Source organism: Podarcis raffonei, chromosome 6, assembly GCF_027172205.1.
Source record: "Podarcis raffonei isolate rPodRaf1 chromosome 6, rPodRaf1.pri, whole genome shotgun sequence".
Taxonomy (NCBI): domain Eukaryota; kingdom Metazoa; phylum Chordata; class Lepidosauria; order Squamata; family Lacertidae; genus Podarcis; species Podarcis raffonei.
The window spans coordinates 48,240,151-48,265,570 of NC_070607.1; the positions used below are offsets into that span (position 1 = coordinate 48,240,151).

A 25,420-nucleotide genomic window follows, 5' to 3' on the forward strand; every position below is an offset into this window, starting at 1 on the left:
AACCTCGGTTACCACTAGCCGGAATAAAGCTCACATTTCAGAAACATGCATGCCTTCCAGAGCCAATTTTGACAAAACCCAGTCAGACTCACTATCTGTATTGGCAGATATTCTAAGCTGAAACAACGTGAGATTTCAAGTTTCACTGCTTCCCATCAGGCAAAAGTAGTCAACGGCAAGTACACACAGAGAGAGATAAATCCGCGCCAGGTTGTGCGGATTGACTTGCCCCATTCGAATCCGGCTTTACTCAGCCCAGATGTTCCTGGACTACAACTCCCATTATCCCTGACCATCGCAGGCTCTGTAGCTCTGCGGCTGGTGGAAGCTGCAGTTTAACAACGGGGCAAGGGCGAAGGTTTACCGACGAGAAACAGTAGATATTTTATTCTTTGGGAGTTATACTTTGGGAAGCAAGAGGCAGCAAGCCACCCCACCCGCCTCCCCTCCTTCGAGCAGCTGCGAATGGGCTCCTATCCGAATGAACTTCAGAAAGAAACCTGCAGATCGGTAGCTCGGCGTTGCTGCCCCTGCGGGAATCGATAGCTCGGTACTCTTCGCTCCCGGCCTATTTTCCCCGCCCGCAAGGAGGAGGATTGGTTGTTCGGCGCTCTTCCTGAGGGGATGCTCATCGATTCGCTCCGCGGGTAAACACGCTGGCGCGAGCCTATGCACGTTGTGGCGGCGCAGGCGCGGAAGCGACCCTGAAGGAAGGGGAAGTCACTGCGATTGGTTCCTTGTCACTCTGGCAGGGGACTAACCGGCAGCCTTTTGTTTCCAGGTGACAAGGTGAGGGGTATGCTGGGCTGCGAAGCCCCGGCGAGCCCACCGGGGGTTTCTTCGCTGTCACTGGGCAAGGGGGACCTCGGCCATCTTCAGCTATCCAGCATAATAAAAGAGGCCGAAGTTGCCAGGGGACATCATCACACCCCGCCTCGCTTGCTTTTGAGGCCGGGGGCTGAAGTCCGTGGGCGCTGCAAACAGGCTTTGATACCAGAGCTCAGTTGTGGGACGCCTTTGGCTTGCTTGCCTGAATTTCTAGCCCTCGCCAGGCCAACCCAGTAAGGCAAGTACTGTAAACACAAAAGTAAAATTCAGCATGAAGCAATAAAGGTAAAGCCTCTGAGCATATGAAGAGTGTGTTTCCCCCGAGTTACCACAACCTGCCCTGTCCCAGAAGATTCAGCTCTGCCCCTCTGGTTTTATAAACTGGATCATTGTGTTTCAAATTTTGAGTTCAGCTCTGAGGTCGGCATCCTTTGGGAGCAACTTAGCCTGGTTGGGGGCGTGTTAATTGTCCGTAAATAAGAGATTAGGGTGATGGTTGTGCTTCAAGGCAGTGCAGAAGCCTGTAGATAAGTTCAGGGGCAATTGCCTCAGGGTGACACTAGCTCTGCATTTTCTTCCCTAGGAGACAGCCTATTTGCTGGTTCTGTTTCTAGATTGCTCTCTAATTTGTATTTCCAGATCTTTGCCATGGAGTTTCAAGCAGTGGTGATGGCGGTTGGGGGTGGATCCCGCATGATGGATCTGACCTCAAGCATCCCTAAAGCTCTCTTACCTGTTGGCAACAAACCCTTAATATGGTACCCACTCAATCTGCTGGAACAAGTTGGTTTTGAAGGTGAGCACCAAACATTGCAGAATGCCTATGATAAGATGACTTGTAGTGTGAACAAATTACACATAATATCAGAAAGAAAAGAGAGATGGCATTGTATTTCTTGTTTGCAGCAGGTGTAGGAATGAGCTACAAAGAAGAAGCAAAATTGGAGCCTTTTGCTTCATATATGCAGGCCAAATAAACCCAAACTGTCACCCTACTCTTCAAGGGGTTTTTGAGGGAGGGGATCACACAACATATAGTTAAACTATGGCATTTACTACCACAGGATCTGGGGATGGCCTCTAATGTAGTCAGTTTTAAAGCGGAATTAGACATATTCGTGGATAGTAAAAGCCATTAGTGGCTACTAGTCATGATCCCAGGATCAGAGGAACAGAGCAGGTGCTGGGAAACAAGAATGGGAGAATTGCTTGAGAATTGCGCTCAAGTCTTGCTTATGGGCTTCCAGAGAGGTGATTGGTTGGTTGCTTTGTGGAACAGGATGTGGCACTGGATGGATCTCTGTTCTGGTCCTGAAAAGCTTTTCTTATATTCTGATCCTGTGACTGATATAGCTTGGTAATTCCTGTATTTAAGTGTAGCGTTATATGCATTGGTATTATATATGAGTGTTCTATAGTATGGTCATGATCCAGAGGGATGCATATGCCATAATTATTCTTATTGCTTTTCACTTTTGGGATTTGGCATGAAAGCAGAAAAACAGTGCACATCAGCAGCATTATCTTTTGTTTTAAAACTGTTGTGCCAAGTTTCAAAAATGCCTTCTGAGTCTGAGAAAGTTTAAAGTTTTGGGGTTCTTGTAGGGCCAACTTCTGTGATGAAAACACAGAAAAAAATTGAATGTATGCATCTTTTTAGGTTGCCACCACAATTAAATATAAAGAATATATGTGTCTCTCAAGAGACTATTTAATATGGGGCAGCTATGCGGAATCTGGATTTCTGTAGAATAGTTTGGTTCATTTTAATATGATTCCCCAGATTGTGGCTTGCAGTTAGTTTAAAGTACCGTATTTACTCGAGTCTAAGCCAACCTGAATATAAGCCGAGGCACCTAATTTTACCACAAAAAACTGGGAAAACTTATTGACTCGAGTATAAGCCTGTTCACCACACCACAAACCTGGTGGCGGCGGCGGCGGCGGAGGAAGAACAAGCAGCCCAAAAGGGCTGCTTTCGGGCTGCCACTTCCTCCTCCTCCGCCTACAGCGGCAAAGGCGGAGGAGGAGGAAGGAGCAGCCTGAAAGGACCCTCACTCGAGTATAAGCCGAGGGGGGCTTTTTCAGCATAAAAAATGTGCTGAAAAAGTCAGCTTATACAGTACCTTTCTTCCAAGTGCATAGGTAACATTTTCCAGGTATAGCTTTCAAATAGTAAATTGTTGTTTGTATACTGCTTTTCTGCCCTAATAGTTCTCAGAGCAATTCACAGTAGTAAAATTGGATTTATAGGTAGATTACTGCCTCTGCAATAGTAAATCTGGAATACCAGGTACTACTTATGGTATTAAACATTGATGTCATCTGGCTCCTGGCCCTGTTCTCCTGAAATGTGATAGCTGCAAAGTGGGGTACTGGGAAACAGATGTTCTCCAATTGCTCCTCTCATGCAGGTACTCTTGCCAGAGATCAGACATTAGCCAAACTTATCCAACAAGTTTTGCCACCCCTAACAAGTGGCCCTGAGAGTTGATGGTTTACCCAAGGTGTGTGATTAATAGCCTAATGGAGGAGTTGGACCTGTATTTCCCACATCCAAACTAAGCATTCTAGATACTCTTCAGAGTGAGGTGTTCTTACGTACCTATAAAGTCACATGTTTCAAACATGATCTGTTCATGTAAATATTGAGTGTCCATTTAAGTCCATGGAATGCCACACTGAGCAGAGGTGCTACTATTTCTTCATGTTCTCCTTACATTTTTGGTAACTTTCTTATACTTTGATTGTGAGCTCCTTTAGGTGAGACTGTTGTCTGCAAGGCTCCTGTGTCACAAATATAAAACTAATGTCATAAAATACTTAACTCCATGAACTGTTAACTATTTACCTATTCTAATGCAAATCATTTTTAGTCAGTAAAAAGCAGGTTTTCTAGATTTCCCATAATAGCAGCTGGTCTTGGGGAAAAACAAGCTTTGATTGATTCATATTCAGTTCAGTAGACGAGCATAATAATGTTAGAACTTTTCATAGTTGTACTCATACAACATTTTCTTCTGCACTTTAGAAGTCATTGTGGTTACAACAAAAGAAGTTCAGAAAGTTCTAAACTTGGAGACGAAGCTAAAGCTTGATATTGTATGTATTACTGAAGATGCCGATATGGGGACTGCAGACTCACTGCGGCATATTCATGAGAAAATAAAGGTATTACTGTATTTTAAAATTTTACTTTAAATTATTCATTTAACAGAATTTTTAGTAGATGTGGATAATGCAATTATGTATAAGGAAAAGCTAATAACACAATTAGTACAATATATTCTTCTATAATGAAGAAATGATTAGTACAATATATATTCTTCTATAATGAAGAAATGAAATAAACTTAAAAATAAATAAATATAAGAAATAGGGGGGAAAAGAATTAGATTTCCCGTATCCAGGTTTCCTGTATCAGATTAATGGTTGTTCTTTAATCATCATACATCATGCTAAATCACAATTTAGTATGATAAAATGAGCTGCAGTGAAGCTTTGCTCTCCAGTGCAACTGTGAGAAGGAGTTTGGGAGCATTTGCTTCTATTGTGGTTGTTGTACAGTCATACCGCGGGTTGCGAACGCTGCGGGTTGCGCGTTTTCACGTTACGGACGCGCCAAACCCAGAAGTACCGGAATGGGTTATTTCTGGGTTTCGGCGCTTGCACATGCACAGAAGCACTAAATCACGCTTTCTGCATGCGCAGAAGCGCCGAAACACATCATGCACATGCGCGGATGCGGCGCTGCAGATTGCGAACGTGCCTCCCACATGGATCACGTTCGCAACCCGAGGTTCCACTGTATTATCAAAATCTGACAAACCGTGGCTAACTATGGTTTGAAACAAGTCAACTTTGTGCCATGAGTTATAAAACTAGCTTATTTAAAAGAACCATAGTTAACATTATTCTAAACTGTAAACTGTGGTTGAACTGTTGCTGTACAACTAAAAGCATCCAATCTCAACTTCACAGCAGAGCGGGGAGGCAGGGGCAGAACATGGTAGCCAGAGGTTTTCTGCAGCTTGTTCTTGTCTCACTGAACTATAGTGTAATGTCTATATGCAGCCAATAATTTTATAATTTTAGCAATCTGCCAGACCTTGTAAAGTCATGGATATGTTTTTGAACTTACTATTTCTCCATTATATTGTACTTGAGTGAATTTCAGTGTTTCAGTGAATAGATTTGCCGTTCATTTCAGTCAATCCCTGGGCACAGCATCTTTTAAGATAATTCAACATTTGAACAAGTAGGTCATGTACACCATCCTGAGCTCCTTGGAGGAAGGGTGGGATATAAATGCAATACATAAATAAATGTGAAATATTAATTCCATTATTTGTTTTGTTTAATACCCTTATTCCCAAATCGAGTAATATAAATACGTTCACTCCAGATGCCTAATAATTCTTCTAAGAAACTTAATCCTTTTGAAACACAGAAACAAAAAGGATGGATTCTTACCATTTTTGTGTATTTCTCATGGTGTAAGATATCGGTAAAACAGCTTTGTAAAAAATGTTTTGGATTTATGGATGGGGGGGACCCAAACCAGAGCCTATGTAAACCAAACTTTTTCACACTGTTTCATGCCTTCAGTACTTTCCCTCTTGTAAGATATTTTGTTACAATTATATAATCTCCATTGCATAAACACCATTGCTAGCTAATAACCAAGTATTTTCTCAGATATTTATGCATAATCTTAAAACTACTTATTTAAGTGGTTGCCTTGCCCATTATTGTGCTACTTCCTCATGTGAAAGATTGTGGTGTCTTATTATAGCCTTTAGCAAAGCTGGCCAAAGGCAAATAGTGCCTTTCCTAGTAATTAAAATGGTACAAGATCTGCTGAAATATCCTTCTATACAAGCTGCCTTTGAAATGAGATGGTTTACTTGCTCTTTCCCACGCAGCTGATGCAAATGCCTCCTCAAATCTGGAATCTCAGGTGGCTACTTCCTGGCAGTTGTCTTCTCTCTCTTCTCTAGCCATACATTAGACCTTCCCAGTTTGACTGGTTAAAATCTTTTTCAAACAGGCATGCAGACAAGGGAGGGTTTCAAATAGGCAAGCGGACAATGGGGACTCGATATATTCTGGAATTCATCCCAGGTGCTGAGTAACAAAGTGGAGAAAAGTCTTGTAAAACAGTTTGGTTTGTTGGATTTGTATCCCACCAACTGACTGTAAAACACAGTTTCAAAATATTCCAGTTAAAATAAAAGCGATGCTTTTCAAACAAAATTAAAAATCCAAAATGTTTAAAAACAGCAAATAAAATACCCTCCCTCTGGTCAGTTTAAACACAAATGTGAATTGGCTGTCTTACTGATTCACAACAAACAATCCAGATGTATTTTGACTTGCTCTTGTTCCAGAGCTGCCCAAGAAATGTTGTCTTTTCTAAACATTAATCCCTTCTTTAATCTTAGTTTGTATAATTAATAAAAGAATTTCAGGATTGGGAATGCCATGTCACCTTTAGCATGTGATTTTTCAGTGTTCTTAGAAAAAATCAGAATGTTTTTTAATTTCATGTAATTTAATTTCATGTGTACTCAGCTGTTTTGCTTAAAAATACATTAAAGGTACATACATTTGGAGACATGGTGCATTGTTTGTTACCCCAGTTCAAGTGGTTTCCTCACATTTATCTATTCTTCCCTTTAATTCAAGTCAGGGGGATTTTCTGCTTGATTGCAGATTTGTTGTGTGTTTAGATAGGATATTTTGCATAGCCATTCTTATCCTATTTCCTAAGTCATGCTACCTAGCAGAATAAGCCATGATGTCACAGGTGTGGGCTGGAGTATAGCAAATGTGCATTATGTACCAGTGTTGTATGTAAAAAATTATGGTAGATCCTCAGCAAGATGACGCCAAACAGAAGACAACCATGTTCTAACACAGCAATTTTCCAAGGGTTTCAGTGATGTTGCAATACACATCCCTGTGGTGCCTTACCAGACACTTTGTTTAGGAATTATTCTCACATGACTCTGCACATGTTAGACTCCATTGGATAGCAGCTGCAATGATTCTTTGGGAGCCACCTGAACTGATTTCTAAAGGTTCCTCTGTGTCTCTTGGTCCTCTCTACAACTCTTCTTCAGAGGCTTAGGAGAGGAGGCAAGATTAAAGGGAAGGTATATAAAAAGATAGTCGAAAGTTCAGAAGTGCGGTGGAGCTTTTCACTAATAAGATCCTTATAGTAACCTTCAGATATCCTCTTAGCCTTTGTAAAAAGGGTAAACTTTAGAGAGACACCTGAGCAAATTGCCTGGTATGGCTTTTGAAAGCATTATCTGTGGTTCTTAAAATTACCTACAGTGTTAAGGTAAAGGTAAAGGGACCCTTGACCATTAGGTCCAGTCGTGACCAACTCTGGGGTTGCGGCACTCATCTCGCTTTATTGGCCGAGGGAGCCGGCATACAGCTTCCGGGTCATGTGGCCAGCATGACTAAGCCACTTCTGGCAAATCAGAGCAGCGCATGGAAACGCCGTTTACCTTCCCGCTGGAGCAGTACCTATTGATCTACTTGCACATTGATGTGCTTTCGAACTGCTAGGTTGGCAGAAGCAGGGACCGAGCAACCGGAGCTCACCCGTCGCGGGGATTCAAACCGCCGACCGGCTGATCGGCAAGTCCTAGGCTCTGTGGTTTAACCCACAGCGCCACCCGCGTCCCTAATACCTACAATGTTACATACATACAATTAATGCCAAGATTCTTGTGACTGAAGCAGTTCTTGAATGGGTACATTGTTCTGTTTGTATTTATGAAAATAATTATAATTTTTTCCATTAGTTTTACTCTGGTAATGATACAGGAAAAGGAAGATACAAATATCTCTGGGGACTATGAAGAGGGTCTGGAAGCTATACTGAATTCTGTTCATTGGCTGCCCAGTGCTGTCTATCTTTGGTTTAAGTCTTCTGTAGAAATAGCTTTCATTTGCAGACGTTTTAGCACTCTGTATCGTTGTCTTGCTCTCTGTGTGCCTTTGTAACATTGAATGCTTCCATTTTATTTTATTTTTAAAGGGGTTCATGAACCTGTTGAAGTCATCATAATGTACAATGCAGGCCATCTTCCCAAGGAGATTCCTGGAAGTCCTGGCCATTTCAGTAATTCCATAGCAAGTCATTTGGTGTAGCATCTGTAATGCAAGTGGAAAACATAGAAAAGTGCATAACTGGCAACTAACTGAGAGGGTGGAAAGGAGTTAGTGTGAAGAAGCTAAAGATGCAGATTGTGATTGTTATCATATTGGCATTCTGATCCCAGACTTTGCCAAGATGCCTCTATTGTATGTTGAAATTTATTTTCATTACAAATTAAGTACTCTGGGACAAACAAATATTTTTTATAATGGAAAATGGGGCTAACTCTTTATTTTTTAAAACAGTTGAATTTCTTACAATGGTGAGTGAATGATAGTGACACCTGTAGTATAAAATGTCCTGATATATACATACATATATATATATATCGTAAATCAATGGAACTTATGCTGTTGGATCCTCAGTAAATTCAAGAAAATTCTAGGTCACCTTATGCCAGCAGTAGGAAACCTGTAGCCCCCTCCAGCTGTTGCTGAACTCCTTCTCTTACCATATCTTACCAATGGCCATGGTGGCTGGGATTGATGGGAACTGGAGTCCTACAACATTTGCAGGGTCACAGGTTTCTCATTGCTGCCTTAGGCCATGAAATGATCCACATGTTCCACCTGGTACTCTGGCTATAATGTTTTAATTTGACTTGTATAGCTGTTTACCATGTGATGAAGCAGAAACTTTTATTACCACAGCTGTTATGAACAGAATTAGTTTTCAACGTGAAGGGCTAAGATTTGACTTCTCGGTACAAGTAATGTTTTTGAGCTGGGAGGATATCCATTGCCTTCCTATGTTTTGAGGCATTGTTCCCAGATCACTCCATGTGCCCCCTTCCCACCTGGCAGGAAGTGGGAAGTCTAAACCTGGACACAATTTCATCATTCAGTTTTCTGAGATTTAAAAGCAGTTTTCATTAAAACCACTGCTGCCGAGATGTTTTTTCCTTCCTGAAGTGCTACTCCACAAGACCCACTTGACTTTATAGCACTGTAACTTGGTTCTCCATCTTCCATCTTTACCCTTCAAACTTCTCTTGTGCTACCTACCATCTCATACATTACTGGAATGCTGACTCCCACCGCCACTCTTTTTATAACCCTAACGTTCCACTACTTCAGACTTTATAATGACAACTCTAAGCCTAAGAAGTCTAAATGAATGTATGCCACCTTTAAAGAGCTTCAATGAGAGCCTTGAAGACCCTGGATATGCAAGCATCCAGCTTTCTACTCTTCTACAGCAGCAATTATGCTTCTCTTCAAACTGAATTTCGACCATCATCTTCCTTGCCTTGATGATTCTAACTCTACAAGTCTCCCATCAAGATCTTTGCATAGCATCAGAGCAGATAAATACAACTGTGTATCCCCATCACACGTGTTGGGAATTTGGTATTAACAGCCCATAAAAGAAACTTGTATTGTTTAGAAAAACTAATAAGCATAATATCACTTAACCTCCAAATCTTCCAGAGTAGCCCTCTCAGATTGCGTTTCTCTTGCCTAAAATCCACAATACTTGAGAATGAATTCATATGCAATATTAGCAAAGAGATAGTTAGGCTCCTGCCTGTTTCTGCTTATGGCTCTTTCCTGAAAAATGTATGCAGATTTCACTTTGTGACCTAATGATTTTCGCATGTGTTCCACTATCAGAATTGGGCTCCAAACTGGGCTATTTCCACTCTTTTACGTTATGTACTCCACTGCCAATCCCTTGAATCCTAATTTTTTTTCTATACAACGTGTTAACATCATATGCAAAGCACAAGAGTCTCCATGGAGCCATCAAGAGAGGTAAGTGAGGCAAAGCAATTTTTATTTGTATTTTAGAGGGACGCACTGCAGCCTTAAAGTACAGAGAATGTCCTTTCAGCCTCACTAAAGGAGTCTGGTGAAATGCTTTAAGAAAACTAACTGCTCTGTTTATCTTTTTCAAAATTCACTCCTAAGTGAGGGAGGAAAAGGTCCCATTTGTCTCTTCATAGATGAAATTCATGGTACTTTAAAAAAAAATCCACCAAAACAGTCCAAAAATATCTCTAATATGAGTTTGAAGTTTTTCTTTCCATGGTCACCAAGTTCTCGTCAACTGTACAAGAGATTCAGATTCCACCTCCCAGCCGTTACAGTGAGCCTTCTTACATCATGTGTTTGGAAAGGAGATTTTTCAACAGAGGAAGTGAAGCGCTAAGCTGCTCCATCCAAGACTACACGGATCAGTGATCCTCAGCAGCATACAGACCACTGCTGTGACATCACACTTTCCACAATGTGGCTCCAAAAGATGTACATACCAAACAAGATCTGGATTCTCGGTCTTTGTTTAGCTGTTCTGAGACATTATTCCCCCTCTCTCTCCATCTGTGGAAGAATTGTGAGCCTTTTAAAAAACTTTACTTTGAAAAAAATAAGGAGAAACCAGGTAGTCCATCTGACAGAACATTATTTCATAGTCAATGTCTTAGCAAAAATGGAAGGTAAAATATAATGAAGACTGGTTTGCTGTGTGTTAGTCAGGGCTTCCATCACCCAACTAAGAACTCATTGAGGAAGGAAAATGTAAAAATTTTCCATTGCTGTAACACTACAACTTAATAGCTGGCCAGAGTATAGCTAGTGACACAAGGCGGAGAAGAACTTAACAGCATGAGAAATACTTAGGAAAAACAAAATAAAGTATATGGGAACACATGCATATACTCCAGCATACTAGCTTCATGTTCCAAACTCTCACCAAATAGTCCAAATGATCCAGTTATATCTGCCTAATTAAAAGGGTGTGGCAGGAGACAAAGAAAATAGGAGAACTATTGTCCTATATTTGTCAAGGAGCTGTACTTCCTGGTCACATCTGTGGCTCTATGTGGTTTGGGTTTCTACCATACGCAGCAGGGACCTCTTCCAACATTTCCCTTTGTTACATGTGCCATTTGGTGAAAAGTCAGAGATCTTGTGGGAAGAGTTTTCTTCTCATGCTAGCATTGCTCCTATTCCCAGGAGGAGCATTAAGAGCATGGCAACCAACCATGCCATGTGTTCCTCCTATGAGTCTTTGGTTTTCTGATATTATTGGTAGAAGTAGGTTTGTATGAGGCATTTCAAGTCTAGTGATGAGGACGATGCATTAATTGAAATGCTTTTTCATGTGGATGTAGAGAGTTTTCACTGTCAAGATAGAGTTCTATTTCAGATGTGTGAGATGCTCAACGGGTGAATAAAGATCTCGCTACAGCCCATATTGAGGGTCTGGGGGAACTGCTGAATTGATAGACATTTCATTGATGAGATTTATATAAGTCTTAGACCATGTCAGTGCTGTGAAGAAACGTAGAAGGATTTGTATTTCATGTTGAATTATGAGGTTTGTGGGAAGGAAAGTTTTATTTGAGTTCTTGACCTACTTACTGCAATTCTGTAGATCGCAACAAGCTTGATACATTTCCTTTCCTCCTAAGCATCAGTCATTGCTTGGTAAGTCAGTGAACTGAGAGGAAAATACACTGATGCTGAAAATGGTCTGTTCAACCCAACCACTAGTAAAATGGGGATAAACAAACAAATAATTGTATTTTAGGATAACGTTGTTCTTTGTTCTTGCATGTGTGTGTATCAGTTTATTACTCCAAAAGTGTGAGATCATATTAAAATGAGTGATAACTTACAACTTCTGTTGGGAGCTGCCCAGAGTGGCTGGGGAAACCCAGCTAGATGAGCGGGGTATAAATAATAAATTAGTAGCAGTAGCAGCAGCAGCAGCAGCAGTATTGTGTCCAACTAGGAATCTAGAAAGTACAGAGCCAAAAATAGCTTCAAACTCAAATACCATCAATATCTAGATTTAAAAGATGTATTTCATTCCATTTTAGCTGAGCATTATCCCTGCAATTGTTTGTGGTTCTTGTTGCCCTGCACACACAAGAGTGAGTGAGAGAGGGAGATCTGTCTGGCCCTCTCCTTGATAACATTCTGTCCCTGTATGAAGACATTTCCTTTCCGGTAGGCCTTTTACCTGACCAACGCTTGGCCTCTTGGCATTTTTTAAGATCTGCATTTCCTGTCTTTGTTCCCTTGTGTATTTATATTCTGACTTTTTAAAATTATGATCTGAACCACCTTAGGCATATATTTTTTTCCAAATGGAAAGGTAGGACATAAATACTTTAATAGATGCATTTAAATCTTCCAGATTTATGTTTGGCTGGCAGGCAAGGGGACTATTTGCTCACCAGGGCTCTTCCTCCCCCACCCTACCCCCTGTAATTCTAACTAATTCACACTTCTGCAGCATGCCAGATTTTAAATAGCCAGAATGACCTGAGAGAGAGAGAGAGAGAGAGAGAGAGAGAGAGAGAGAGAGAGAGAGAGAGAGAGAAAGAAAGTGTTCTGGTGTAGTTAGGGGTTGAATGGGATGATTAGATTAACCAGAGTGTAGTTGCATCTTTCCTGTCCTTTCCTCAGCCAAAACCCCATTTCAGCTCTCTGCAGACATGGTTATTAGCAGCAAAAAGCAAGCCTTTGCTGGTATGGATGGACAGGTTTCCCTGTTTTTTAGTCTAGCCACTGTTAAGCTGGCATGAATCCCAAGCACAAATGTATGGGGTGAAAGGGATATGTATGGGGGAGTGTTGCAGGTGTTCCCCATATGTAGCATGTGCTGCTTTCAAATAACTAGTTTTGGCAGTGCAGTTTTTATAGGGAAGAGAAACAAGAACATCACCATCCTGAGAATCAAACTGCTGGGAAGTTTGTGCTTGAAATTAAATATTTTAGAATGGGTTTTGGCCTTTTATCCTGGTTATTTATTCAGTTTTGTTTGTTTATTAAGACATTTACTGTATATGCCACCCTTCATTGAAAATTCCAGGGTGGTTTACAACAATTTCCATAAAAAGCAGTGGAGTAAAGACAGAAAAAAAGATTTTTAAAATCCAAAGTAGAAAAATTCAAATACTAAAAGCTAGGTAATAAGAGCAGTAAATCGTTAAGTAAATAAGTTGTATGGGTTATACTATTTGTTACTGTTGTTGCTAATTTAAATTTATATCCCACTTTTTCTCCAAGGAACTCTGCCTAAGTGATTTTGTGGGTAACAAGTTGATTATTGTGTACTATATAAGCCTATAAATAAATAAAATACACTAAAAGGAAATTGGGATCTGTTTATCTAACAAGCACCTAGGGTAGTGAAAGTGGGGGTAATACAAACATTTTCCTGAGGAGCAGGTCTGAATGATTTAAATCACAGTCTGAACAGGTTGAACATTAAGAGTGACTTCTTCATGGTAAAAGCAGTTTTGGCAATGGGACTATTCACCAGAATTGTGTTTCTTTCTTGGCGAATGTATTGAAGCAGAGACTGTAGAGTTTATTTATTTTTATTATTACATTTATATCCTGCCTTTTTAATCCTCAGAGGAGCTGAAAGTGGCATACATGACACACCCATACCCATTTTATTTTCACAACAGCCCTGTGAAGTTGGTTGGGCTGGGAGACAGTGACTGGCCCAATGTCACCGGTGAGCTTTGTGGCCGAGTTAGGATATGAACCCTGGTCTCCCAAGTCCTATTCTAGCATTCTGAAGCTGCTACACCACTCTAGTCTTCTTTCATTCTCAACTTTTGAGGATTGCACTAGATGTCCTGCAAGGCCATGTTTCTGTTCAGCTTTCATGTACAAGTGTCAAATAAAGGATGTTTATATAAGTAATGAAAAATATATAGGTGATCTGGGAGGGCCTATATTTTCTGTGGGGCTTCCCATGATACTTTGAATATTTAGATCCCAGTGTTTACATCAGGTATAATTTTATCTCTTCCCCAAACTATGTTATGAAAGTATAGTTGTTCTGCATGATTTTTATTTCTGTTTGCATTGACTGAACCTGAAACATAGTGCCCACTTCAGCATCAGTTAGTGTTGCTTCTTATTGCGTCCCTTTTTAATAACTGGGGTTTGATCTATCCGGTATGGAACATTTTTAATTAAGATTTGCTCTGTTGGGATTTTAACGTTTGCGGAATTTATTAAATCAAGCGGTAGGGCCACATTTTTGCAGGCACCCCCCCCTTTTCCTAGTGGACATTCACTCTGTATGTGATGGTCTTCCAATCAGTGGCTCATCACGAAATTTTTTGTATTATATAGTTTAAAAAATACAGACTGTACCATTTATTTTCTTTCTACTGCACCAACTACTGAAAGTAAAGGAAAATACACCCTTCTACTAGGGTGCTCGCCTGGTTTATTTTTTCATTCAGCCATTAGTTTATTCTTTCAGGGGTTCCACGTTAGAAAAAGGGCATCCATCAGACAGTAAGGGCTTTATTTATGAGGGTGTTGGTGTTTCAAAGGGGAGGCTGTTGAATCCCAAAAGAGCCTTTCATGGTGTACTCGCAGCGTGCATCTGAGGCCACTGCTCTGCTCATCAGGAGGAGAGGCAGAAATGTGGGCTTTACTTAGCAACCGTGTGTTTCACTGGTCCCTGTGCTCTCTGACGTTTATTTACATATTGAGAGAGTAAATGGGTAGAACAGATGGCAACCAGACATTTGGTGGTTCTGTTCCCTTGCGCTCCTCGGGGGTCTTGCATTCAGCCTTTGCCAAAGTTCATCCTAAAACTAGAAGCCTGTTCGCAATTATGAAAGCCTTGTTGGCAGTTTACTAGGGTGACAGATTAAAGTACATAGTTAAATAATTGCACGATTGAGTTAACAAGTCCAGATAGTTGTTTCTAAAGGCATGTCCGTGGCCCTGACGTAGTTTTCATCGTGGATGTGAATTCTTTTCAGTTTTGAAAAAAAGAGGTTTCCTAATGGAAAAAGAACAGTCTAGTCTTTAACAGCGGCTACGGCGTAAACTTTTTGCTAAAGCATTTTCGACAGTTTTTTTGGTGCTGTCACAATGAACTTGACAGGCCGAGCACTCACAGATTTCAGCACTTCCATGTTTTTTTCACTCTGTTCAAGATTAGCTTATGACCATTTGCAACTGTCAAAAGTTAATGGGTGGAATTTTATTTCTGCTGTGCAAGGGATCACTTCTGTGCTGAGGTAGGGTTGCTCTGAAGCGGACAAGTGGTGTTTTATCCTTTGTAATTTTGATTTGAAGGCAGGGCAGGGGACAACTGGAAGAACATTATCTTTGGAAAACAGCTTTTTAGCAGGGACATGGGTACTTTGATAATGGTAACATTTGCAGTTTTACCAGTGCACTTACACATTTTCTCTGGAATTTGTACAATTTGGTTTCTTCTGGATATGTTACTATCTCTGCAGAGTTTACACTTCATAAGTGGTAGCCTGGTGTTAACAATTATTCCTTGAAGATCCAGGGAAAGCTCAGTCCTGTTTTCCCTGGGCTCCTCAAAAGAAATATATCTTTCTGAAGCAGTGTGTTGGTTTCAAAAGCCGCAATTCATATATTCCCTTATTCAGTGCAAAGCAACATAGGATAGATGTTGTGCCCGGAGACAGTGCAATTCAATACATATCTACTCAGCACTAAGTCCTGTTGAGTTCAATGAGACTTACTCCCAGGTGAGTGTTTATAGGATTGCAACCTTAGGCTTACCTGGAGTTTTGCACCCATTGAGTTCAGTGGATATTACTTCTGGATAGAAATGCTTCTGGACAGAAATCATTGTGCTATAACTTACCTGTGAATTTGTGAAAATTAAACTAAGATAGGCGAAATTTGGTTTAATTTGTTTTTTAAATACAGCCTGTTAAATGAGATTTAAGCAAAAGGGCTTTTTAAATGAATGCCCATTTATTTAAAATGTTTTGCATATTTCCTTTTATCTGTGGATAAGTTGTGATCTTGAAATTTGGGGCTCAGGAGAGAATCAAATACAGTAAACTTTATTTTCTCACATGGCACACAAACTAGGAAGCATGGGAACAGAGGAAGCTCAGTTCTTCTAGCTCAGCATTGTGTATGCCAACTGGCTTTCCAAGGTTTCAGGCAAGGGGCCTTTCCCTTATTCTACCTGAAGATGCCAGGGATTGAACCTTCTGCAATCAAAGTAGATGTTCTACTACTGAGCCAAGAAACGTAGCAGTTTTAACTAGGGACTTGTATACGATACTAGTGTTCTGTAACCTGATAAAAGGTGGTGAGCGGTTTAACTGATCCTGTGTATTGCACCAGCAGCAGAAATATGCGAAATGAAAACAATCATTTAAGCTTTGTATGCTATAAGTAAGTATCACAGGTAAAATGTCTTAGTGGAATGGCCCATTGGTAACTCTGGTAGCTTGATGCAGATTCCAGAAAAATAATAATATTTGTTGGGATATCCTTCCACATTGGCTTCTCCTTGACAGTTTGTATTTCAGATGTGTTTGCATGTGTATGATCTCTCCTCCTCTTTTCTCTTTTGACAGACAGATGTGTTGGTTTTGAGTTGTGATCTGATTACAGATGTTGCTCTCCATGAAGTAGTGGACTTATTCCGAGCCAATGATGCCACACTCTCCATGTTGATGAAGAAAGCTTATGAACCCACAGAGCTTGTACCAGGACATAAAGGAAAGAAAAAGCTAGGTAAATCAGGTGCTGTTGATACTAAAGTCCTGTCATTTTCACAGGGATTGCCAGCAGAAAATGACAGTTTTCACAAACTTGGAGCAGAATCTGCCAGCTGAAATGGTTCTCCATGTTTGTGTCTGGTTTCCCATATTTGTGTCTGCCAATCCCTCTGTAATCTTAGCATTGTTGCCACATTGTCCTGAAAAATTTCCAATATCCACATGTACAGGGGGGAAAATTCAAAGTATGTATGTTAGTTTGTTTGAACAGTTATCAATCACTTATTAATGTCTTGACCATAGTCAGAATCCCCATCTTAGGGTTCAGAGTGGGAATTTCCTTCAGAGTCAGCCCCAAATATTCATTTAAAGACAGAAATTCTGACACTAGAGGAGCCTGTTCCTGTACATCTCCAGTTAGAGGAGGTTTTGTTGCCCTGCTCTCACACTATAGATGCCAGCTCAGAAGTCCTAGCGGAATCAGTATTTCTTATTCTTTTGGACTGTTAAAGTAGATTGAGCCCCTTCAATGGAAAAGGGAGTGCTAACTGGTCAGGGCTGCAGCTTAAGGCTCTGTTGGAAGTTCAATGGTGCTGAAACAACGCTTGATCTCTCTTGTTATGGAGCTGTCCAGGGTGCCACTATATCCTGCAACCCTTGCCTTGCCAGAACCTAGAATTGATTGCTTTGATTCTTCTTGGGCAGAGTAAACAGTTTCTTGAACAAAGCTGCCACCGCCCTGAGACCCATACTGTACTTTGCTGTTTATGCTCTTTTCACTTTTGTATTGTCACTTTTAAAGAGATGACTTGTTTCAAGAATTTATTCTGGAAACCAAAACATGTGTCCAAGATTTTAGGTGTTGAAGAATATCCTTGTACAAAATGAAAAGCTTCTCCACAGTAACGAACCATGTCAAAAAATAATCTGATTTATGTTGAGAAGAGTGGCTTGTGATGACAACCTTACTATTGCTGATTCTTAATGAGGCAAATTTTAAAGCAGTGATGCGGTGCCAAAAATGTATGGGAGGAGTTCTATCTAAAATTCACCCAGTATTCTGAGGGTTGCATTCTCTACATATATTATTTCCAAATTATAGATGCAGGTAGCTGCAGGGGTGACACATATTGTTTCCTCAGCTTTTCTGCCTCCCCTCCCTTGAATAGCATGAGTATGCTCCAGAATTTTCAGGAATTCTTTCAGCTTTGATGAATGAACTTTGCTGACATTTATATATGCTGTGTTTCAGGTGGAATATCTATCATTAGATTGCATTAAAACAGAGGTGTAAAATGTTTGTGTTACGATTTTCTACTTCAGTGGAACAGCGTGACTTCATTGGAGTGGATGACTCTGGAAAGAGGTTGCTCTTCATGGCCAATGAAGCGGATCTGGATGAAGAAATTGTCATTAAGAGATCTATCCTTCAGAAGTAAGCTTTGGGACTCCTCTTTCAGCCAACTCATTTGGAGTGGGGAAGTATAACTAAGGGTACTGAAAACAGATTGGGTTGTTAAAGGAAATAAAAAGCAAGGAACTTGTTGTAATGGTAAATAAAGGATAGCTCCTGTAGGCAGTTATGGGAATATAGATAGGGCTGGATGTATATTCTGTCCCTTACAAATTTTAATTCTATGCCCAATAATTGGTAGTAGCTAAATTGGAGTCAGAGGAGGGTTCCTTAAGAAATACCTACATAGCTTCTGCCTCTGAGTGGAGAGCATTGCCTTGCATCTGGTTACTCAGAGGAGGCCCACTAAGTTATTTATGTTCATAAATTTCAGTGGATCTACTCTGAGTAGTACTAGCACTGGAAACAGACCATAGTTATATAATTTAGAAATACAGACAATACAGACAATTCACAAGTATTTTCCCCCTTCAGCATCATTTGTATTAAATGGTGTCTAGAACAACTTCCTAGACTGCTGCTCTGCCATGGATTGATGTTGAACATTTGACTTCTGATTTTTCACTTGTTGCAACTACCATATTTCTTAATGTGCGATAACATATGCAGTTCCCTTTCTTAATCAGCATGGTTACATTTGATTCCTGCATTGCAGGGGGTTGGACTAAGTGACCCTTGGGGTCCCTTCCAATTTACAATCTGTGTTTCTATTATTATTGAGTTGTCTGTATCACTTTTTGGAGAGGATTTTCTCTTGATTATGTTGTGTTGTAGATGCAGTTCTTGTTTGCTAGCTCATATGCCAAATGCAACTTATTGTCTTACCAGTCAGTTGGATTGTGTCCAGTGAAGTTGTCCGTTTCATGTGTGGATTCCCACTTGCATAACAGAGCTACTCTTTTCTCTCTTCCCTCCATGTAACCTCCCCATTTGTTCTGGAGTTTCCTCCAAACCTCTGAATAAATATGGGGGAGGGACATGGAATGAGGAGAGGGAGGGGACCTTCTGTTGTGCAAGCCCTTGAGCAAACGAGATTATTTCATTGGATGCAGCCCATTGTTTCTTGACTTTACTTATTTTTCTATCTTGTCTATGGGGCATGGACTGCAAAAAGCCACTTGATTTTCATAGAAAATAACACCGATTTAAATGTGAAGATACCAAAAGCAACACAGCCACTGTTGGTTTCGTTTAAGCTTTCAAACTGTCTTTCTATTGCATACCTAATCATCTGCGTTGAGGATTCAGCAATCCTATTTCTGCCTCAAGCATTTCTTTTCAACCCATATTTTGTTTGTTGCAATTTTATAACTTGCCTTTCAATTCTCAACAAATAAAACAAAATATAATACAACAGTAAAACAGTCAAAAGGAACTGTGAGCAGAGAGACTAAACAGCAATCAAGAAACCCAAATAAAACCAGGCACTTTAAACATCAAAAGTATCATCCAGATGTTGTTGAAGTACAACTCCAACTATCCCTGATTATTGACCAAAGTAGCTTGAGTTGATGGGATTTGGAGTCCATGAATATTGGCAGTACATCACATTGTCTCCCCTGATCTAAATAAATAGATATTTTATAAAAAGTCTGTTTTTAAAAATCAAGTTCCTGAACTTGACAGAAAGCTGGTTCTGTAACCTGGGAGCCACCAAGAGTGCCCTTTCCATTGTGGCTACCAACTTAATTAGAGATAGAACCACCACAAGTTTTTCTCAATTAGATCTTAGAGTGGGGAAACATACTGCTTCCTTCATGCAGTTTACTTAAACCTTGTAAGCCACTGGCTCAGTTTGAGCATGACACTAAGCTAAACCATGGCTAAGTTTAACGAGTATGTGTGCTCGTGCATATTTGGAAAACTGCAGCTGCTTTATTTCTCCCTTGCTGTTGCTGGACTGCAAGAAGTAAAATGATGGATTGGCTTAATGTTACATCTGAACTCTGGCTCATGGTTTGTCTCCCCCAAACAAGCCAACGTCCTCAGTAACAACTACTAAAATAAATTAAAAGCTGCAGCAGTTTATTCAGTTGATCCCAAACACCCTCTTGACTAAAACTGTCATCACCTGATGGGAGAAGGAGAACAAGGACAAGGAGAAAGGTGGGGCTCCCTGAGGAGCTTCTTTAATTTAGGGTCTTTTCAGTAGAAGCACCAAACTTGTGTCATCATCCTTGCACTTCTGGCAGAATGGGAGTCTGAAGCCAGGTCTTCAAAGGTAACTTGTGTGGGCAGGTTTATATAGAAGAAGGCAATCCAGGTTCCAAACTGTTTAGAAATTGGAGCAGAATATGGTGATTATCTGTAACTTATATGGAAGAGACCAGACCTGTTGAAATAGTGACTGATCTGATGATAATACTGAATATTTTATATAAGCTGCTTAAAGATTTTTTATATATATTAAGCCCTATATGCATTTTATAAATGAATCATTAGCATCTAGCTGTTCAGGTTCTGTTGCACTAGAGGTTCTAACTTTCTTTTTAAAAAATGACATGAGGATCCTGTTGGGTCCTTACCCCCCCCCCCCCGGATTTTGAAAATTGAAATGTCTGCAATATTTACTTAGATGTCAGTATTATTCTGGTATAGAATCTGATGAGCTTAGATATATGAGATATAATATTTAAAATAGAGTTACACACACAACCCACAACTCAATTCTAAATTCTGTGTCGTAGATCTAACACAGAGTTAGGCTCGCCAGATTTAGGCCTATCATCTGCTCCTGTACTGCACAAATCTTCTTAAGCTCGCAGATAAAATATATCCTGGTACCCTCTTTTGTGTCCATGGAAAAATATTTGCCTTAAAGTGACCAAGGACTCCATTTCATTCTGGATCCCTTGCCTCTGACACCTTCGCACCACCTCTGTCCTTACCCTTTATGCCCTATTGGTCAAAGCAGGGCAGCAGCTAGCCCTGCCCATTTTTCCTGACTTCTGTTCAGTGTCCTCCTACCCCACAGAAGCTTCACTTCACCAAACTCCATCTCTTTAAGCATTTTGGCAAGCCATGGGGTTGAGGAAATAATGAGAATTCCATTGGCCTTCGTTCCCCCCCTCAAGGATGTGGGGGCTGATATATTTGTTTTCAAAGAGTGATTATTATGGGCAGGGAATTGTTTGCCTCACCTTAAGACATTTATGGTTGCACAAAGAAACACAGTAAAAGACACCTGTTGGAGCAGGTCTAAATTTGGAGCATTTCCTTTTAAAATGCTGCTGGGTTGTTTGAGGATGAGCTGTCCCTAATAAACCATCCGCCTTCGTGGGTGTTCCATCTGTGCAAATGCAGGTGCAGTGCTGCTTCCAGAGGATGTGCTAATAAATCACAGTGACAATCCGGACTACTCATTACCTCATACAGAAAAGAATACCTCCTATATAAATGTATGGGGTAATTGCAAGAATGGCTTTGAAGTGACAGTGCAGCCTTCTTTTAAAAGATCATACTCATCATGTATTTGAAACAGGGTTTTGGGGTACCCCCCTTTTCCTTGTCTCACTTTAAGATGCAAATGAAAATAGTCCTCTTGAAGTTCTTAATGTGAGGGAAATAGATGAAAACCTCTTTAAGTGCAGCGATAAACACACATACAAATGTTGGTAGATCATGGGGACTTTTGGTTTGGGTAACTCCACTTAAAATGAATATAAAATAAAGACAAAACCTAAGTTAAAACAAAAGAAAACATCAACCCTTGGGTTCACTTGCAACATTTTTAATTTTTTTGCCATGGTTTTCTCTTTAAATTCCCTCTCTAAAAGCCAACTTGACTCCTATAGCAGTGTAGCTGCTATAAAGTACATATTTCAGGTTAATTTTGGGTTTTATGTCAATGTTGAGGTTTTTACGGTTTCTTCCAAGGCGTCATAAATCACCATGATTAGAAAAGGGGTAACTAGTGAGAAGGGCATGTTAAATAGCTAAAAGATCCACCCACCCACCCTGCTTCCCCCCCCCCCTTTGGTAGATTCAGAGGATTCCTCTCCCCTGCCCCCTTTATTGCCAGTTTAGCTATTTGCCATAAGTGGTTGGAGGATGGGATTCTCTGCATGTCAGACTAAGTGCTGATTTTTAAAATATAGTTTGCTATGCTTTTGGTACACTCCTGTCCCAAGCTGCCTGCAACAGCCACAAGCTCTGTCGAAATATCCTGGGGAAATTACCAGAAAAGAATCATTTGGAAGAGATTTTTTTAAAATTACTATTATTTTAAAAATCAAACTTTATAGTTGGCAGTGTGCCTGAGTTTGCAATAGTGTGCCCATGGAGTGAGTCATCAGTTTGCCTTAACTCTAAACTCCTTTGCAGAGTGTGGATTTGTGATGGAGAACCTTCTGTGAGTGTTTGGATGCATATTTTTTTCTTCAAATTTGGGGGTACCTTGGGTCACTATTTGTACTTGGCATCAATGCTATGAACTGATCCTGGTAGTGACACCAAATACTTCAGGGTTGTACTGTTTCCTTATTCAAATTAAGGGATCTCAAAGGAGCACAGAAAACTGCCTCATGCAAAGTCAGACCATTGATCCGTCTGCACTGGTTGGTTGGCATCCGTCTGTCTTGGAAGACAATGGAGGAATGTGTCTGTTGGAAGGTTACAGTGCCTGCTGTAGCTGTAGAGACTGATACACAGCACAACAGGACAATGACCCACCCCACCCCAACAGCATACAAATCAATATGGCTAGCCTGACCCAACAACCTGCCCCCTCCACACACATATAAGAAGCCACACTACAATCAACTGAATGCAACCAACCAAACTCAGGACCCCCTAATCTCTCGCATTATCAATATATATATATATATATATATATATATATATATATATATATATATATATATATATAATATGCATAAACAAAGGACCTACCTATGTGATGTTGGCACAAACTCTTACACTAATAATAAGCAATAGAACAAAAGTTCTGGTGTTGTCAGATATTGAACTTGGGACCTTCTGCATGCAAAGCATAAGTCCTCTTATTGAGCTATATAGTGGCACCTCGGGTTAAGAACTTAATTCGTTCTGGAGGTCTGTTCTTAACGTGAAACTGTTCTTAACCTGAGGTACCACGTTAGCTAATGGGGCCTCCCGCTGCTGCCGCACGATTTCTGTTCTCATCCTGAAGCAAAGTTCTTAACCCGAGGTACTATTTCTGGGTTAGCGGAGTCTGTAACCTGAAGTGTTTGTAACCTGAAGCGTCTGTAACCTGAGGTACCACTGTATATCCTCTGTATGTGCCCCTCTCCCTTCCCCCATTGCAGTTCTGCAAATCAGCTCTTTCGTAGAACTGAAAGCTGTTCATGTATTCCTATAAAATGTGAAGAAATGTGAGGGAGAGGGCTGATTAGGCCCCTATGTTCCTATCTATGGATGCTGCAGTGCTTAGAGAAGACTGGATCAATAATAAGTACCAAAGCAATTTCCCTCAAGTGCAAACAGCTGTGCATGCGGGGGGGGGGGGCATCCAATGTTTTGAAAGCAAGCTAGAAACTACTTCAGTAGTTTAAACTATATAAAAAAGTCAAAACCTCATTAACTAGTTTAAATTAGCTATAAACTCTTCCGATAATGGAAGTCTCAGCAAAACAGATGTATCCTCATTGGCTGCCTGAAAAGATGTGTAGCATGCTAGATCTTGCTTGGGATGAACGGCAAAGTTGCAGAACCACATCAACATCTTAATGGCCCACCTTTTTCACTCTTCTGTGAACATGAGTGAGTGTGTCTGCACATGCGCACACACATACATATCAATTATTTTTTATTTGTTGTATGTGCACACAGAATGTGGACTTTTTGCCTAGAATTGAATAAGGAATAAGGAATTCACTTGGGCCAGAGTTGTTGTTGAATTGAAGTGTCCCACTTCTCTATAGTGTGTGAAACGGCTGCATGTTGGTCATATGGGAGACAATATCCTGGTGGCTTTCTGCCTCTTACTGTAACACAGATATTAATAGAACTCTATATGGTCAAATTTGATAGATGAAGCTTGGCCTGTGTGAGCTCCTGGTACATCCAAACGTACAAGTGTGCAGCTGTGTACCTTAAGAGACACTATTGAGGGTGGGAAAGCAGTATCAAATTTCCTGGTGAGAATGTGAACACTGGTGAATCATAAATGTTCCTTTTTTATTAAGTTTGAATAGGCCTGTGTGAGAGAGAGATATATAAAGTATTGATCTTTTGAATTTGGGCAGCATCCTCTTAGTGGACTGTTCCTAAGATGTCTAGCCGCATTTTACTGTGCTGCTGGGATGGCGCAGAAGGCTGAGTCAGAGGTCAGAAGAGTTATCCATGCCTATTTGAACACGGCCTGAATCTTCTCGGCCACATGTTAGACATATGTTACTCATCAATGGGCTGCGGAACTCCATGACGCAAAGCAGACTGGAATGCAAAGTGAGTTAACACCCCTGCCCTGGCTGGAAATATATTGACAAATGTAAGGAAGCAGAATAGAGAAGAAATATTACATGAAGCACTGCAAAAGTAATGTGAGGCATGTGGCTGTTCCTTCCTAAAAAGTTAAATGTCCACAATCCTTGAGAGACCTGAGACTGCTACTAAACTCATCTTAAGCTCTTTTTGCAGCTTCTGTTACTATCCTGCAAATGTCTAATGTTGTGCTGTAGCACAGCATTTTTAAGGTGGGTACAGGAATTCCCCCGCACCCTTGTGGGATTTATTTTTTCAGCTACCTGTGTGATCATTTTATTTTCATTTTGCAAGCTACTATTGATTTGCCTTACTCCAGGAAGCCTAGGACAGATAGGGCTGTTACTCAAACCCAATCATTTTGTCTACACATGCATGCAGTTTGAAAGAATACTCGAAAGTGATCTCATTGTTTTTAAACTTAGCTACATTTGGTATTGATTGAACTAACTGGAATTACATAATGCCAATTTGCTACACTTACTGCACTGGCTGCTGAGAGAATGTTGTGCGTGGCCAATGCTGTTCACTGTGGTGAAACTCAGCACCATCAGGTCGAAACAGCAAATTAAATATCAGCAGGAAACATGAACTAGTGGATTGCTTGTGAGGTCATTTAGGACATTTACTGATGCTATTTTTAAAATCCTCCTTTTATTGGTGGAAAATCCACTGAATCATCTTCTGACTGTTGTTCAGTTGGTCCCCAACCAGAATTGCTCTTGTGGTTTTATTATTAATTTGATTGGTAGCACAGGAGAGAGAGCGCATGCGCAAGTATTATTTCTCTTTAGTTTCCCTGACAGGCCAAGTACAGTGGAACCTCGACTTACATCTGCCTCTTCTCGCGGACGTTTCAAGTTGCGACCGCGGCAAACCCGGAAGTAAACACTGGGTTTGCGGCAATTCGCGCATGCGCGGAAGCGGCGTCTGCCACCTGTGCATGCGCGGAAGCGGCTGCCGCCTCTACGCATGCGCACAGGTGCGCTGGTGCTTAATGCGCATGCGCACAATAGCGCCTCTACTAGAGTCTGGTTTCGCCCAGCGG

General features: G+C 40.6%; 1 protein-coding gene across 2 annotated transcripts in view; it reads left to right on the forward strand.

Annotated features, from left to right (window-relative positions):
• Nucleotides 1-663: 663 nt before the first annotated feature.
• Nucleotides 664-25,420, forward strand: part of EIF2B3 (eukaryotic translation initiation factor 2B subunit gamma) — a 79,242-nt gene continuing 54,485 nt past the window's right edge. Inside the window, exons 1-5 of one of the 2 annotated variants that reach the window (XM_053392599.1) lie at nucleotides 664-789; nucleotides 1,468-1,624; nucleotides 3,860-3,999; nucleotides 16,353-16,512; nucleotides 17,820-17,931. In XM_053392599.1, coding sequence (XP_053248574.1) covers nucleotides 1,477-1,624; nucleotides 3,860-3,999; nucleotides 16,353-16,512; nucleotides 17,820-17,931 — 560 coding nt within the window. In that variant the 5' untranslated portion in view covers nucleotides 664-789; nucleotides 1,468-1,476. Of the gene's footprint in view, nucleotides 790-818; nucleotides 1,067-1,467; nucleotides 1,625-3,859; nucleotides 4,000-16,352; nucleotides 16,513-17,819; nucleotides 17,932-25,420 lie in introns of those variants that run through there. The other variant, XM_053392601.1, reaches the window with a different exon arrangement.